The sequence below is a fragment of the Oncorhynchus tshawytscha genome, linkage group LG16, assembly GCF_018296145.1.
Source record: "Oncorhynchus tshawytscha isolate Ot180627B linkage group LG16, Otsh_v2.0, whole genome shotgun sequence".
NCBI lineage: Eukaryota > Metazoa > Chordata > Actinopteri > Salmoniformes > Salmonidae > Oncorhynchus > Oncorhynchus tshawytscha.
Genome location: NC_056444.1, coordinates 777,857 through 795,413, shown reverse-complemented (window position 1 = coordinate 795,413; position 17,557 = coordinate 777,857). Strand labels below are relative to the sequence as shown.

General features: G+C 40.9%; 1 protein-coding gene across 3 annotated transcripts in view; it reads right to left on the bottom strand.

The window, feature by feature from the left end:
• LOC112235892 (1-phosphatidylinositol 4,5-bisphosphate phosphodiesterase delta-1) overlaps nt 1-17,557 on the bottom strand; it is an 88,872-nt gene that overhangs the window by 28,271 nt on the left and 43,044 nt on the right. For all 3 annotated transcript variants that reach the window (XM_042298661.1, XM_042298659.1, XM_042298660.1), the window contains exons 3-8: nt 12,403-12,631; nt 12,087-12,216; nt 11,478-11,706; nt 10,808-11,009; nt 1,176-1,320; nt 679-831 (exon numbers count right to left, since the gene is read on the bottom strand). In XM_042298661.1, the coding sequence (XP_042154595.1) occupies nt 679-831; nt 1,176-1,320; nt 10,808-11,009; nt 11,478-11,706; nt 12,087-12,216; nt 12,403-12,631 (1,088 nt within the window). The remainder of the gene's footprint in view (nt 1-678; nt 832-1,175; nt 1,321-10,807; nt 11,010-11,477; nt 11,707-12,086; nt 12,217-12,402; nt 12,632-17,557) is intronic.

The window sequence follows — 17,557 nt, the reverse complement described above, 5'->3', positions numbered from 1 at the left end:
TCCACGTGATGGAAGCAGTCTTGAGTGTGGAGTCAGCTTGGTCGGACCAGCGTTGGACAGACCTCAGCGTGGGAGCTTCTTGTTTTATAGAGAGACAGGCTTTCATAGAGAGACAGGCTCTAACAGACAGATACTGTTAGCCCTATGGACAGGCTCTAACAGACAGATACTGTTAACCTCATAGACAGACAGGCTCTAACAGACAGATACTGTTAGCCCTATAGACAGACAGGCTCTAACAGACAGATACTGTTAGCCCTATAGACAGACAGGCTCTAACAGACAGATACTGTTCGTAGGGAAATCAAATTCCTTCTGGTAACACCCCAATCATATCCTAACCAGTCAGACAAGGTGTTATTGTTCTTCCTTCACACTCTCAGTGCTGACTTAGACTTTCATCTGTCTAGCATCCACAACTTGTTCAGGCTTGCCTCTTAGTGTTCATTTTTAAAATACTGGGTATGTGGTTACGAAGCTCCAGGCTTTAAACAATGAGGGTTGAAAAACAAACAAGGTTGGGTGGGTGGATGGGTGGGTGGGTGGGTGGATGGATGAGTGGGTGGGTGGATGGGTGGGTGGGTGGGTGGGTGGGTGGATGGATGGGTGGGTGGGTGGGTGGGTGGGTGGGTGGGTGGGTGGGTGGGTGGATGGATGGATTATCTGTTAGTCTCTGACCTGGGGTGAGGGGAAGGCAGTTGGCATCTGGTCCTCCAGGGGGGAGGTGAGCAGGGCGCTGCCCAGGATGGAGATCATGTGCTTGGCCATCAGTTTCTGCTGCTCCAGTGTACAGTGGTTCTCCAGGGACAGGATCACTGGGTACTCTGATGTCTGGGGGAGGACAACAACATAACATTAGCAGTCATGTCCATCTCTACTGGTCATCACAGGGCTGGTTTGACTTCATGGTGAAACTTCACCTTCACAAACTTCACGTCAGTGCTAACTAGAGTTAGCGCAATGACTGGAAGTCTATGGGTATCTGTTATTATGCTAGCAGATACCCATAGACTTCAAGTCATTGTACTAACGCTATTTAGCAATTGTGCTAGAGGTAGTTAGCAACTTCCTTCATTTTGGACACAGAGACATAAAAATGGTCATCAAAATGGTCAAGGTTACACTGACATTGAGGGCGTACTCTATGATGGGTTAGGGTCAGGTGTTATGGTTACCTTGAAGGCATACTCCTTGATGGCCTTGATGACATCTTTAAACAGGACCTTGGAGGTGAGGGTGTGGCCATGGTAGATGACTGGCTCCCCATGGGCCCCGTCCCAACAGTCTAACTCCACACAGCGACAACTCTTCATCAGGGCCCTAAAGACCACAACACAAACATAGAGTACTACTAGTATCTCTAGTACTTTATCTAGTACTATATCTGTTATATCCACTACTGCATCTAGTACTACATCTAGTACAATATCTATTATATCTAGAACTGTATCTAAAACGACATCCACTATATCTAATACTGTAACTAGTACAATATCTATTATGTCTACTACTGTATCTAGTACTACATCTACTATGTCTACTACTGTATCTAGTACAATATCTTCTATATCTAGTAATGCATCTAGTACTATATCTATTATATCTAGATCTGTATCTAGTACTTTTTCTATTATGTCTAGTAATATATCTAGTACCACATCTAATATATCTAATACTGTATCTTGTACAATATATATTATATCTAGTACTGTATCTCGTACTATATCTACTATATCTGGTACTGTATCTTGGACAATATCTACTATATCTAGTACTGTATCTTGTACAATATATATTATATCTAGTACTGTATCTCGTACTATATCTACTATATCTGGTACTGTATCTTGGACAATATCTACTATATCTAGTACTAGTTCTATTATACATATTACTATATCTATATCTAACGATATCTACTGTATCTAGTACTGTGTCTGTATCTAGTACACTATCTACTATTAAGAGTACCGTATCTGTATATAGTACAATATCTGCTATATATATAGTATTGTATCTGTATCTAGTACTATATCTACTGTATCTATTACCGTATCTGTATTGAGTACTATATCCACTGTATCTAGTACTATATCTACTATATCTAGTACTATATCTCTATATAGCACAATATCTACTATATCTAGTACTGTATCTATCTACTATATCTACTATAACTTGTACTATATCTGTATCTAGTACTATATCTACTATATCTAGTACTATATCTCTATATAGCACAATATCTACTATATCTAGTACTGTAGCTATCTACTATATCTACTATAACTAGTATAACTAGTACTATATGTATCTAGTACTACATCTACTTGATCTAGTACTGTATCTCTATCTAGTACAATATCGACTATATCTAGTAAATCAAATCAAATCACATTTTATTTGTCACATACACATGGTGATCAGATGTTAATGCGAGTGTAGCGAAATGCTTGTTCTTCTAGTTCCGACAGTGCAGTAATATCTAACAAGTAATCTAACAATTCCCCAACAACTACCTAATACACACAAATCTAAAGGGGTGAATGAGAATATGTACATGTAAGTATATGGATGAGCAATGACTGAGCGGCATAGGCAAGGTGCAATAGATGGTAAAAAAAAACAGTATATACATACATGTGATATGAGTAATGTAAGATATGTCAACATTATTAAAGTGGCAGTATTTAGAATGCGTTGTATAAAGTGACTAGTGATCAATTTATTAAAGTGGCCAGTGATTGGGTCTCAATGTAGGCAGCAGCCTCTCTGAGTTAGTGATTGCTGTTAAGCAGTCTGATGGCCTTGAGATAGAAGCTGTATTTCAGTCACTCGGTCTCAGCTTTGATGCACCTGGACTGACCTCGCAGCGGTTGATGTCCTTGATGATATTTTTGGCCTTCCTGTGACAACGGGTACTGTTGGTGTCATGGAGGGCAGGTAGTTTGCCCCCAGTGATGTATTGTGCAGACTGCACCACCCTGGAGAGCCTTGCGATTGAGGGCAGTGCATGACCACACAGTCGTGGGTGAACAGGGAGTACAGGAGGGGGCTGAGCACGCACCCTTGTGGGGCCCCAGTGTTGAGGGTCAGCGAAGTGGAGATGTTGTTTCCTACCTTCACCACCTGGGAGCGTCCCGTCGGAAAGTCCAGGACTCAATTGCACAGGACCGGGTTGAGACCCAGGGCCTCAAGCTTGAAGATGAGATATTCAACAGATTTTTATCTTGTCCGCTCAGGGACTCGATCCAGCAACCTTTCAGTTACTGTCCAAACGCTCTAATCACTAGGCTACCTGCCGCCCCAATAACTTCTATTATATCTGTATCTAGTACTATTTCTACTATATCTAGTACTACTATATCTAGTACTGTATCTGTATGTGATTTTTGTTTTAGATTCCGTCTCTCACAGTTGAAGTGTAAACATTACAGACCTCTACATGCTTTGTAAGTAGGAAAACCTGCAAAATCGTCAGTGTATCAAATACTTGTTCTCCCCACTGTACGTAATATGTATGTAATATAAAATAAAATAAAATGTTAGTTGTCACATGCGCCGAATACAACAGGTATTACAGTGAAATACTTACAAGCCCTTAACCAACAATGCAGTTTTAAGAAAAATACCTACAAAAATAAGAAATAAAAGTAACAAATAATTAAAGAGCAGCAGTAAAATAACAATAGCGAGACTATATACATGGGTACCGGTACAGAGTCATTGTGTGGGGGCACCGGTTAGTCGAGGTAATTGAGGTAATATATACATGTGGGTAGAGTTATTAAAGTGAATTATCCATAGATAATAATAGAGATAACAGCAGCGTAAAAGGGGGGGGCAATACAAGTAGTCTGGGTAGCCATTTGATTAGATGTTCAGGAGTCTTATGGCTTGGGGGTAGAATCTGTTTAGAAGTCTCTTGGACCAAGACTTGGCCCTCCGGTACCGCTTGCCGTGCGGTAGCAGAGAGAACAGTCTATGACTGGGGTGGCTGGAGTCTTTGACAATTTGTAGGGCCTTCTTCTGACACCGCCTGGTTTCGAGGTCCTGGATGGCAGGCAGCTTGGCCCCAGTGATGTACTGGGCCGTACGCACTACCCTCTGAACTGCCTTGCGGTCGGAGGCCGAGCAGTTGTCATACCAGGTAGTGATGCAACGAGTCAGGAGAATCTCGATGGTTCAGCTGTAGAACCTTTTGTGGATCTGAGGACCCATGCAAAATCTTTTTAGTCTCCTGAGAGGGAATAGGTTTTGTCGTGCCCTCTTCATGACTGTCTTTGTATGCTTGGACCTTGTTAGTTTGTTGGTGATGTGGACACCAAGGAACTTGAAGCTCTCAACCTGCTCCACTACAACCCCATCGATGATTACAATATGTTGTAATTTGTTGCAATATTTATGTTATATGTATGTATTATGTGGTAATATGTACGTACTATTTTGTAATATGTATGTAATATGTATGTAATATGTTGTAATATGTATCTAACATGTAATATGTATGTAATATGTTGTAAAATGTATGTACTATTTTGTAATATTGTGTAATATGTGTGGACTATGTTGTAATATGCTGTAATATGTAATAATATGCATGTAATATGTTGTAATATGGATCTACTATTTTGTAATATATTGTAACATGAAAGTAATATGTATGTAATATGTAGTAATATGCATGTAATATATATATATATATATATCTAACATGTAATATGTTGTAATATGTTGTTGTAAGATGTATGTAATATGTTGTAATATATATCTAACGTGTAATATGTATGTACTATGTTGTACTATGCATGTAATATGTATAATATGTTGTAAAATGATGTAATATGTTGTAATATGCATGTAATATATATCTAACGTGTAATTTGTATTTGATATGTTGTAAAATGTTGTAATATGTATGTGCTATGTTGTAATATGTATGTGCTATGTTGTAATATGTATGTGCTATGTTGTAATATGTTGTAATATGTATGTGCTATGTTGTAATATGTATGTAATATGTATGTGCTATGTTGTAATATGTATGTGCTATGTTGTAATATGTATGTAATATGTTGTAATGTGCTATGTTGTAATATGTATGTAATATGTTGTAATATGCTATGTTGTAATATGTATGTGCTATGTTGTAATATGTATGTGCTATGTTGTAATATGTATGTAATATGCTGTAATGTGCTATGTTGTAATATGTATGTAATATGTATGTAATATGTATGTGCTATGTTGTAATATGTGTTAATATATTTAATATATATGTAATATGTATGTAATGTTATGTAATATGTATGTGCTATGTTGTAATATGTATGTGCTATGTTATAATATGTATGTCATATGTTGTAATATGTTGTAATATATATGTAATATGTATGTAATGTTATGTAATATGTTGTAATATGTATGTGTTATGTTGTAATATGTATGTAATATGAATGTGCTATGTTGTAATATGTATGTAAAATGTTGTAATATGTATGTAATGTTATGTAATATGTATGTGCTATGTTGTAATATGTTGTAATATCGTTGTAATATGTATGTAATACGTATGTAATTTGTTGTAATATATAGGTAATATGAATGTGCTATGTTGTAATATGTATGTGCTATGTTGTAATGTGCTTTAATATATATCTTTACTTGATATAGGTCTCAGTGCTGCAAGGTAATAGACTATAAGTAGAAAGGTATGGTTATGTTAAATTAGAGGTTGTTATGATTACTTGATGTAATTTATTTTATTTTTAATTTCACTTTAATTTAACGTGGTAGGGTTAGGGTTAAGAACATGTTCTCATTTACAAATGCGACCTGGTCAAGATAAAGCAAAGCAGTGTGACACAAACAACAACAACACAGAGTTACACATAAACAAACGTACAGTCAATAACACAAAATAAAATAAAAATATTAAAATCTATGTACATTGTGTGCAAATGTAGAAGAGTAGGGAGGTAGGCAATAAATAGGCCATAGAGGTGAAAATAATTACAATTTAGCATTAATACTGGAGTGATTGATGTGCAGATGATGATGTGCAAGTAGAGATACTGGGGTGCAAAATAGCAAGAGGGTAAGTAATAATATGGGGATGAGGTAGTTGGGTGTGCTATTTACAAATGGGCTGTGTACAGGTGCAGTGATCGGAAAGATGCTCAGACAGCTGATGCTTAAAATTACAGAGGGAGACATAAGACTCCAGCTTCAGAGATTATTTCAATTTGTTCCAGTCATTGGCAGCAGAGAACTTGAAGGAACGACGGCAAAAGGAGGTGTTGACTTTGGGGATGACCAGTGAAATATACCTGCTGGAGCGCGTGCTATGGGTGGGTGTTGCTCTGGTGACCAGTGAGCTGAGATAAGGTGGGGCTTTACCTAGCAAAGACTTATAGATGACCTGGAGCCAGTGGGTTTGGCGACGAATATGTAGTGACGGCCAACCAACGAGAGCATACAGATCAGTGGTGGGTAGTACATGGGGCTTTGGTGACAAAACGGATGGCAATGTGATAGACTGCATCCAGTTTGCTGAGTAGAGTGTTGGGGGCTATTTTGTAAATTACATCGCCTAAGTCAAGGATCGGTAGGATAGTCAGTTTTACGAGGGTATGTTTGGCAGCATGAGTAGTCAGCAAAGTAGTCTTTGCTGCGAAATAGGAATCCAATTCTAGATTTGATTTTGGATTGGAGTTGCTTAATGTGAGTCTGGAAGGAGAGTTTACAGTCTAACCAGACACCTAGGTATTTGTAGTTGTCCACATATTCTATGTCAGAACCGTTCAGAGTAGTGATGCTAGTCGGGCTGGAGGGTGCGGACAGCAATCGGTTGAAGAGCACGCACTTAGTTTTACTACCATTTCAAAGCACTTGGAGGCCACGGAAGGAGTGTCATGGCATTGAAGTATGTTTGGAGGTTTGTTAGCACAGTGTCCAAAAAGGGCAAGATGTATACAGAATGGTGTCGTCTGCGTAGAGGTGGATCAGAGAATTACCAGTAGCAAGAGCAACATCATTGATACATACAGAGAAAAGAGTCGGCCCAAGAATTGAACCCTGTGGCACCCCCGTAGAGACTACCAGAGGTCCGGACAACAGGCCCTCCGATTTGACACACTGAACTCTATCTGAGAAATAGTTGGTGAACCAGACGAGGCAGTTATTTGAGAAACCAAGGCTGTTTAGTCTGCCGATAAGAATGTGGTGATTGACAGAGTCGAAAGCCTTGGCCAGGTTGATGAAGACGGCTGCACATTATTATCTCTTATCGATGGCGGTTATGTAATCGTTGAGGACCTTGAGCGTGGCTGAGGTGCACCCATAACCAGCTCGGAAACCAGACTGCATAATGGAGAAGGTACGGTGGGATTCGAAATGGTCGTGATCTGTTTGTTGACTTGGCTTTCGAAGACTTTAGAAAGGCAGGGTAGGATAGATATGGTATAGATATGATATAGGTCGGTAGCAGTTTGGGTCTAGAGTGTCTCCCCCTTTGAAGAGGGGGACGACCGCTGCAGCTTTCCAATGTTTGGGGATCTTAGACGATACGAAAGTGAGTTTGAACAGACTAGTAATAGGGGTTGCAACAATTTCAACATATCATTTTAGAAAGAGAGGGTCCAGGTTGTCTAGCCCAGCTGATTTGTAGGGATCCAGATTTTGCAGTTATTTCAGAACATCAGCTGTCTGGATTTGGGTGAAGGAGAAGCAGGGGGGTTGTTCAAGTTGCCGCAGGGGGTGCTGAGATGTTGGCCAGGGTAGGGGTAACCAGGTGGAAAGCATGGCCAGCCGTGGAAAAATGCTTATTGAAATTATCGATCATCGTTGATAAGTGGTAACAGTGTTTCCTATCCTCAGTGCAGTGGGCAGCTGGGAGGAGGTGCTCTTATTCTCCATGGACTTCAAAGTGCCCCAAAACCTTTTGGAATTAGTGCTACAGGATGCAAATTTCTGTTTGAAAAAGCAAGCCTTAGCTTTCCTAACTGACTGAGTATATTGGTTTCTAACTTCCCTGAAAAGTTGCACGGTGGCTATTCGATCCTAATGCAGAACGCCACAGGATGTTTTGTGCTGGTCAAAGGCAGTCAAGTCTGGGGTGAACCAAGGGCTATATCTGTTCTTAGTTATACATTTTTTGAATGGGGCATGCTTATTTAAGATGGAGAGGAAAGCACTTACTGTATGAAGAGCAACCAGGCATTCCAGGATACCCGGGCCAGGTCGATTAGAAAGGCCTGCTCGGTGAAGTGTTTTAGGGAGCGTTTTGACAGTGATGAGGGGTGGTAGTTTGACCGTGTACCCATTACACACGCAGGCAATGAAGCAGTCATCACTGACATCCTGGTTGAAGACAGCAGAGGTGTATTTAGAGGGCAGGTTGGTCAGGAATATCTAAGAGGGTGCCCATGGTTACGGATTTAGGTTTGTACCTAGTAGGTTCCTTGATGATTTGTTGAGATTGAGGGCAACTAGCTTAGATTGTAGCATGACCGGGGTGTTAAGCATGTCCTAGTTTAGGTCACCTAACAGTACAAACTCTGAAGATAGATGGGGGGCGATCAATTCACATATGGTGTCCAGGGCACAACTGGGGGCCGAGGGAGTCCATAACAAGCGGCAACGGTGAAATACTTGTTTCTGGAAAGGTGGATTTTAAAAGTAGAAGTTCAAATTGTTTGGGTACAGACCTGGATAGTAGGACAGAACTCTGCAGGCTATCTTTGCAGTAGATTGCAACACCGCCCCCTTTGGCAGTTCTATCTTGTCTGAAAATGTTGTAGTTTGGAATTAAAATGTCTGAATTTTTGGTGGTCTTCCTAAACCAGGATTCAGACACAGCTAGAACATCCGGGTTGGCAGAGTGTGCTAAAGCAGTGAATAGAACAAACTTAGGGAGGAGGCTTCTAATATTAACATGCATGAAACCAAGGCTATTACGGTTACAGAAGTCGTCAAAAGAGAGCGCCTGGGGAATAGGAGTGGAGCTAGGCACTGCAGGGCCTGGATTCACCTCTACATCGCCAGAGGAACATAGGAGGAGTAGAATAAGGGTGCGGCTAAAAGCAATAAGAATTGGTCGTCTAGAACGTCTGGAACAGAGAGTAAAAGGAGGTTTCTGGGGGCGATAAAATAGCATCAAGGTATAATGTACAGAAAGGTATGGTAGGATGTGAATACAGTGGAGGTAAACCTAGGTATTGAGTGATGAAGAGAGAGATATTGTCTCTAGAAACATCATTGAAACCAGGAGATGTCATTGCATGTGTGGGTGGTGGAACTAATAGGTTGGATAAGGTATAGTGAGCAGGACTAGAGGCTCTACAGTGAAATAAGCCAATAAACACTAACCAGAGCAGCAATGGACAAGGCATATTGACATTAAGGAGAGGCATGCTTAGTCGAGTGTTCAAAAGGGTCCAGTGAGTGGAGAGGTTGGTTGGGGGTCATGGCGATTTAGACAGCTAGCCAGGCCATCGGTAGCAAGCTAGCATAGGATGGAGGTCTGTTGTTAGCCACCTCTTGCGTTCCGTCAGTAGATTAGTGGGGTTCCGTGTGGTAGAGGGGATTAATCCAAATCACACAACAACAACAAAAACAAAAACATCGCGACGGAGGAGCCAGCCGGATCTCCTTCGGGTAGATAATGTCGGCAGTCCAGTTGTGAAGGCCCGGTGGGGCTCCGCGTAGGCAGTAAAACGGGTCCGGATAGGTGACTGCAGCCCAGGAGTGATTGATGGAACTCAGGAGTGATTAACAGAGCTGGCTAGCTCCGGAATAATTGATGTTTGCTCCGGAATCGACGAAAGCCGATAGTCACACGGATAGCAGCTAGCTAGCTGTGAGATCCGGGTATGAATGTCCAGAGAGCAGTTGAAATCCAGGGACATGGAGAGAAAAATTGGTAAAATCCGGTATGTTCCGTTCCGAGCCGCGCTGCGCCGTACAAAACTGGCGATAGCTGATGACCACAAACCGTAGTTAGCTGAATACTAACGATTTGCCAGTAAAGAAGCTAACTAGCTTCTGAACTAGCTTCTGATTAGCTTCTGGATTAGCTTCTGGGCTAGCTTCTGGCTAGCTCCTGGCTAGCTTCTGGCTAGTTTCTGGCTAGCTTCTTGGAGTTTCTGGCTAGCTTCTTGGGGGATTACAGATTTGAGGTAAATAATACTTTTTTATAAATATAAATTGGTGAGGCGGGTTGCAGGAGAGTGTTTTGAAGATGAGTTGATGGAAAATAAAAATAAAATGTATTTGAAAAAAGTTGTAAATATATATATATATATATATATATATATATATACAGGACACGACAAGACGAGGACAAAAGACGTCTGAACTGCTATGCCATCTTGGTTAAGATTAGTGGTTGTAATTGATGGTTAGTTTAGATTAGAGTTTATAGTGTATGGTTAGATTAGAGGTTGTAATGTATGGTTAGATTAGAGGTTATAATGTATGGTTAGATTAGAGATTGTAATTGAAATTAAATTAGAGGTTGCAATTTATGGTTAGGTTAGATTAGAGGTTGTAATGTATGGTTAGATTAGAGGTTGTAAATTATGGTAGATTTGATATTGTAATTTATGGTTAGTTTAGATTAGAGGTTGTAATGTATGGTTAGATTAGAGGTTGTAAATTATGGTAGATTTGATATTGCAATTTATGGGTAGTTTAGATTAGAAATTGTAATATATGGTTAGTTTATATTACAATTTGTAATATATGGTTAGTTTAGATTAGATGCTGTAATTTATGGTTAGTTTAGATGAGAGGTTGTCATGGTTACTTGATGTAGGCCTCTGTGCTGCTGGGGCCTTTGAGCTGGTCTTCCATCAGGTAGGTGTTGTGGGAAGAGCTGATAAAGTAGTCGTTGATTGGCTGGCTCATATCCTGGAACACCTTCTTGTGGGCGGGGTTGAAGATAGACCCCTCCTCCTGTTGCAGGTACATCAGGAAGCCATCTTTGGTCATGTGATTCATATGCTTTGCTGGTGGAGGGAATGTGGGGGGGCAGAATGAATTAGGGGATTGGGGATAGAGTGGCCGTGTGGAGTAGGCCTACCAGATATATTTAATTTAGTTTATAAAGGAAAAGTGCTACAGAAATATTAAAGGTTGGACTATTTTAGCACATTCCTAGAACACCATAAAATGGTATTTTGTCATCCCATACTGCATCCGTCATCCAGCTCATATTGAGTCAGTGTCAGAGCAGCTCTCACCTGAGTCATCCAGCTCATATTGAGTCAGTGTCAGAGCAGCTCTCACCTGAGTCATCCAGCTCATATTGAGTCAGTGCCAGAGTATTTAATCATTCCCAACTTCCAATTGGCTCATTCATCCCTCTCCTCTCCCATGTAACTATTCCTCAGGTTGTTGCTGTAAATTAGAATGTGTTCTCAGTCAACTTACCTGGTAAAATAATGGTTAAATTAAAAAAACAGAGCATCTCTCACCTGAGTCATCCAGCTCGTATTTCTCTATGAGTCTTAAGGCGTCCTCCAAGGTGGCCTCCTCACGCTGCTCATTCCGCAGGAAGTTGAGCAGGTCCTGGGCGCTCATCTGCCCCCCCGTGGCAGCGTGCTTCTCGTAGATCACATCGATCTCCTCCCGGTGAGTCAACAGGTCATAGAAGTGTTTGATTTCAGAACCCTCCAGGGTGCCAGAGTTTGACGTGTCACATTTCTACAGGACAAGATCATTTACTTTACTACATTGACTTCCTCCTCAGATGACATGAAATTCTTTGAGACCTGGCAGAACCTTAAATGAAACTGATATGCATACAGGAACATGAAATAACTGCATTAAGAACTATCATGCCTCTACAGTTGTAATCTTCTATAACAACCTCATTGTTAGTCATTAACAACCTCATTGTAAGCTTCTATAGCAACCTCATTGTAAGTCATGAACAACCTCATTTTTAGTCATTAACAACCTCATTGTAAGCTTCTATATCAAACTCATTGTAAGTCATTCACAACCTCATTGTAAGTCCATCACAACCTCATTGTAAGTCATTAACAACCTCATTGTAAATCCATCAACAGATATCCACTCACTGTAAACAGCAATTTAGCGTAGGTCTCGTCCACCTCGATGTTGATCTGGCGGAGGAAGTGTTTCAGCTCCTTCAGGGTCATCATGTTGTCCTTGTTCTTGTCTGCTTTCCTCATACAGTTGAAGATCCAGCTTTAATACCTCCAGATGGAAGGATCAAACACTGAACAGAGATTAACCTTTGACCTAAGCACATTATAGATGGGAATACACTTTACTGCATAGGCTGAACAAATAGTTTCAGATGTGTTACTCTAAGTATCTAAACAACGTATTAGTTGTGATTTTCAAAGCAAGCAGCTTAACGAAAGAGGATACTGCTCGCTCGTCTGCTGGCGGTTGAGTTTCTTCATGTTAGAGATGATCTTCTCCAGACCATTGACCCACTGCCGAGCCTCCTCCACCGAGGTCGCCACCAGGTCCAGGTTCCTCCTGCGCCCCTTAAAGAAGATGGAGAAACAGCGGTCCTCAACGTGGGCCTCTGTGTGCTTCTGAAGACCCTCCGACTGACGGCCCTTACGCACAGAATCTACGTCATCAATGGAAACTGAAAGGGGAGACAAGAGGGGGAGTGCATGTTATTTTTTACTTAGCAGACAATCTTATCCAGTGCCACTCACAGGAGCAAATATGGTTAAGTGCCTTGACGGCTCGGAGATTCAAACCTTTTGGACCAATGCTCTACCTGAGCATTTGATAGTTCCTTGGTTAAAACCAAAGAGCCTCAAGATCCAGGCGAGAGAAAACCATGTGATGACATGGCTGTCACCAGAGCCTGTCCCAATCATGGCTTTATCGCATCTACCCCAGACAGAAACATATAGGAGAGGGTGGGTTTGATAGGACAGGGTGACAGAGGAGGGTAGGCAGGGTGTGCCAGGCCCTCTTCCACCCATCTATCTACAGGAAAACACTGTGTTTCAATGTGACGGTGGACATCTAAGGCTTTCTGCCACTCACAGCACCCACCAGTGCAAAAGATAAAAACTCACACAAACCTACAGCAGATAAAAGCATGTCTGTCTGTCTATTGCGTCCCTGCCCCCTATCTAACTACACACTTCCTTCCTTAACGGTCTCTAGTTTATGTGAGAAGCAGCTCCTTCCTACACACCCTGACAGACCTAGTCCCTGGTGTCTACTGTACTCTACACTGTACTCTATATCTGACTGTTGTTTACTAAATACTTGATTTGGCCAACCAGACACATTCCATGGATTTTTGGTTTGGGTAATACTGTGGTAAACAGATCACTTCCAAGCCAACGTGAACTCACTTAACTGCCTTGCTGCACAGTTGAACTCTCTGAGGTTGCTCTGAAATATGAATAGAGCCTGCACAGTGTGACTTAATGTGCATTTACATGGTGTTTTTCACTCTGTCACAACATAACATAGTAAGGGTACCAGCCCCAGTATGTAGTGTAGTTACCATGGTGTTTTTCACTCTGTCACAACATAACATAGTAAGGGTACCAGCCCCAGTATGTAGTGTAGTTACCATGGTGTTTTTCACTCTGTCACAACATAACATAGTAAGGGGACCAGCCCCAGTATGTAGTGTAGTTACCATGGTGTTTTTCACTCTGTCACAACATAACATAGTAAGGGTACCAGCCCCCAGTATGTAGTGTAGTTACCATGGTGTTTTTCACTCTGTCACAACATAACATAGTAAGGGGACCAGCCCCAGTATGTAGTGTAGTTACCATGGTGTTTTTCACTCTGTCACAACATAACATAGTAAGGGGACCAGCCCCAGTATGTAGTGTAGTTACCATGGTGTTTTTCACTCTGTCACAACATAACATAGTAAGGGGACCAGCCCCAGTATGTAGTGTAGTTACCATGGTGTTTTTTCACTCTGTCACAACATAAGATAGTAAGGGGACCAGCCCCAGTATGCAGTGTAGTTACCATGGTGTTTTTCACTCTGTCACAACATAAGATAGTAAGGGGACCAGCCCCAGTATGCAGTGTAGTTACCATGGTGTTTTTCACTCTGTCACAACAATACATAGTAAGGGGACCAGCTATGTAGTTGAAGCAGTAGTAGTAGCAGTAGCAGTAGTAGTTGTAGTAGTAGTTGTAGTAGTAGTAGTAGTTGAAGCAGTAGCAGTAGTAGTAGCAGCAGTAGTAGTAGTTGTAGTACTATCAGTAGTATTATTAGCATTAGCTGTGGTACAGCAGTAGTGACAGTAGCAATAGCAGTAGTTGTAGTAGCAGAAGTAATAGTAGTAACAGTATTAGTAGTAGCAGTAGCAGTAGCAACAGTAGTAACAGTAGAAGTAGTAGTAGTAGTAGTGGCAGTAGTGTCAGCAGCAACAGGTGTAGTAGTAGTAGCCGTAGTAATAGTCGCAGTAGTTGTAGCAGTAGTAGCAGTAGTACCAGCAGTAGTAGCAGTATTAGTATTAGTAGTAGATGTAGTAGTAGCATAAGTTGTAGTAGTAGTAGTAGTAGTACTAATAGCAGTAGTGTCAGCAGCAGCAGCAGTAGTGTCAGCAGCAGCAGCAGCAGTAGTAGTAGCAGCAGCAGTTGTAGCAGGAGTAGTAGTAGTAGCAGGAGTAGTAGTAGCAGAAGCAGTAACAGCAGTAGTATCAGTAGCAGCAGCAGTCGTCGTAGTAGTAATAATAGTAGTAGCAGTAGTAGCAGGAGCAGTAGCAGTAGCAGTAGTACTACTAGCAGGAGAAGTAGCAGTAATATTAGTAGTAGTAGTAGTAGCAGTAATAGCACTGTAGTAGCAGTAGCAGAAGTGGTAGTAGTAGCAGTAGTTGAAGCAGAAGTAGTGTCATCAGTAGTAGCAGCAGTAGTAGCAGTAGCAGTAGTAGTAGCAGTAGCACTAGTAGTAGTGGAAGCAGTAGTAGTAGTCATAGTAGTATTAGTAGTAGCAGTAGTGGAAGTGGTAGCAGTAGTAGCAGCAATAGTAGTAGTATCAGTAGTATTAGCAGTAGTAATTATTAATAGAAGTAGTACAGCAGTAGTAGCAGTAGGAGTAGTAGCAGTGGTAGTAGTAGTAGTAGCAGGTGTGGTGGCAGCAGCAGTAGCAGTAGTAGTAGTAGCAGTTGGAGCAGTAGTAGTAGTAGTACTGGTAGCAGTAGTAGCAGTAGCAGTAGAATCAGTAGTAGTAGTTGTTGTAGTATTAGTAGTAGTAGTAGTAGTAGCAGTAGAATCAGTAGCAGTAGTTGTTGTATCAGTATCAGTACTAGTAGCAGTAGTATTAGTAGAAGTAGTAGTAGCAGTAGAATCTGTAGTAGTAGTTGTTGTAGCAGTACTGGTAGCAGTAGTAGTAGTAGCAGTAGCAGTAGAATCAGTAGTAGTGGTTGTTGTAGCAGTACTGGAAGCAGTAGTAGTAGTATTAGTAGTAGTGGTAGTAGCAGTAGTAGTTGTAGCAGGAGTAGTAGTGGTAGGAGTAGTAGTAGCAGTAGAGTAGCAGTATTAGCATAAGTAGTATTAGTATTAGCAGTAGTACAGCAGAAGTAGCAGTAGTTGTAGTAGTGGTAGCAGAAGTAGTTGTTGCAGTATTAGCAGTAAGAATAGCAGTAGTAGTAGCAGCAGCAGTAGTAGCAGTAATAGTAGTAGTAGTAGTAGTAGCAGTAGTGTCAGCAGTAGTAGTAGTAGTTGTAGCAATAGTAGTAGCAGTAGTAGTAGCAGTAGTTGTAGCACTAGTAGTATTGGAAGCAGTAGTAGTAGTACTAGTAGTAGTAGTTGAAGTATTAGTAGTAGCAGTAGTAGAGGTGGTAGTAGTAGTAGTATCAGTAGTATTAGCAGTAGTAGTGTTATTAGTAGAAGTAGTACAGCAGTAGTAGTATTAGTAGCAGAAGAAGACATAGTAGTAGTAGTAGTAGAAGTAGTAGCAGTAGCTAGATTAGTAGTAGTAGCTGTAGTAGTCGTAGTATCAGTAGCAGAAGCAGTAGTAGCAGTGATAGCAAAAGTAGTAGTAGCAGGAGTAGTAGTGGTAGGAGTAGTAGTAGTAGTAGTAGTAGTAGTAGCAGTAGTGTCAGCAGTAGTAGTAGTAGTTGTAGCAGTAGTAGTAGTAGTAGTAGCAGTAGGTGTAGCACTAGTAGTATTGGAAGCAGTAGTAGTAGTACTAGTAGTAGTAGTTGAAGTATTAGTAGTAGCAGTAGTAGAGGTGGTAGTATTAGCAGAAGTAGTAGTAGTAGTAGCAGCAGCAGTAGTAGCAGTATCAGTAGTATTAGCAGTAGTAGTGTTATTAGTAGAAGTAGTACAGCAGTAGTAGTATTAGTAGCAGAAGAAGACATAGTAGTAGTAGTAGTAGTAGAAGTAGTAGCAGTAGCTAGATTAGTAGTAGTAGTAGCTGTAGTAGTCGTAGTATCAGTAGCAGAAGCAGTAGTAGCAGTGATAGCAAAAGTAGTAGTAGCAGGAGTAGTAGTGGTAGTATTAGTATTAGCAGTAGTACAGCAGAAGTAGCAGTAGTTGTAGTAGTAGTAGTAGTGGTAGTAGAAGTAGTTGGTGCAGTATTAGCAGTAAGAGTAGCAGTAATAGTAGCAGTAGAAGTAGTGTCAGCAGCAGCAGTAGTAGTAGTAGCAGTAGTAGTAGCAGCAGTAGTAGTTGTAGCAGTAGCACCAGTAGTATTGGAAGCAGTAGTAGTAGTAGTAGTTGAAGTATTAGTAGTAGCAGTAGTAGAAGTGGTAGTAGTAGTAGCAGAAGTAGTAGTAGCAGCAGCTGTAGTAGTAGTATCAGTAGTATTAGCAGTAGTATTATTATTAGAAGTAGTACAGCAGTAGTAGCAGTAGTAGTATTAGTAGCAGAAGAAGACGTAGAAGTAGTAGTAGCAGTAGTAGTAGTAGCAGCAGTAGTAGCAGTAGCAAGATTAGTAGTAGTAGCTGTAGTAGTTATAGTATCAGTAGCAGTAGCAGTGGTAGTAGTAGCAGTAGTAGCAGTAGCAAGATTAGTAGTAGTAGCTGTTGTAGTATCAGTAGTAGTAGCAGTAGCAGTAGTAGCGGTGATAGCAAAAGTAGTAGTAGCAGTAGTAGTTGTAGCAGGAGTAGTAGTGGTATTAGTAGTAGTAGTAGTAGCAGTAGAGTTGCAGTATTAGCAGAAGTAGTATTAGTATTAGCAGTAGTACAGCAGAAGTAGCAGTAGTAGTAGCAGTAGTAGCAGTAGCAGTAGCAGTGGTAGTGGTAGTGGTAGTAGTTGTAGCAGTAGCACCAGTAGTATTGGAAGCAGTAGTAGTAGTACTAGTAGTAGTAGACATATTAGTAGTAGCAATAGTAGTAGTAGCAGCAGCAGCAGTAGTAGTAGCAGTAGTAGTAGTAGTAGCAGCAGCATTAATAGTAGTAGCAATAGTAGTATTAATAGTAGTAGTAGCAGCAGCATTAATAGTAGTAGCAATAGTACTAGTATTAGCACCAGTATTAGTAGTAGTAATAGCAGTATTATTAGTAGTAGTAGAAGTAGTAGTAGTGGTATTAGTAGTTGTTGTAGTAGCAGTATTTGCAGTAACAGTAGTGTC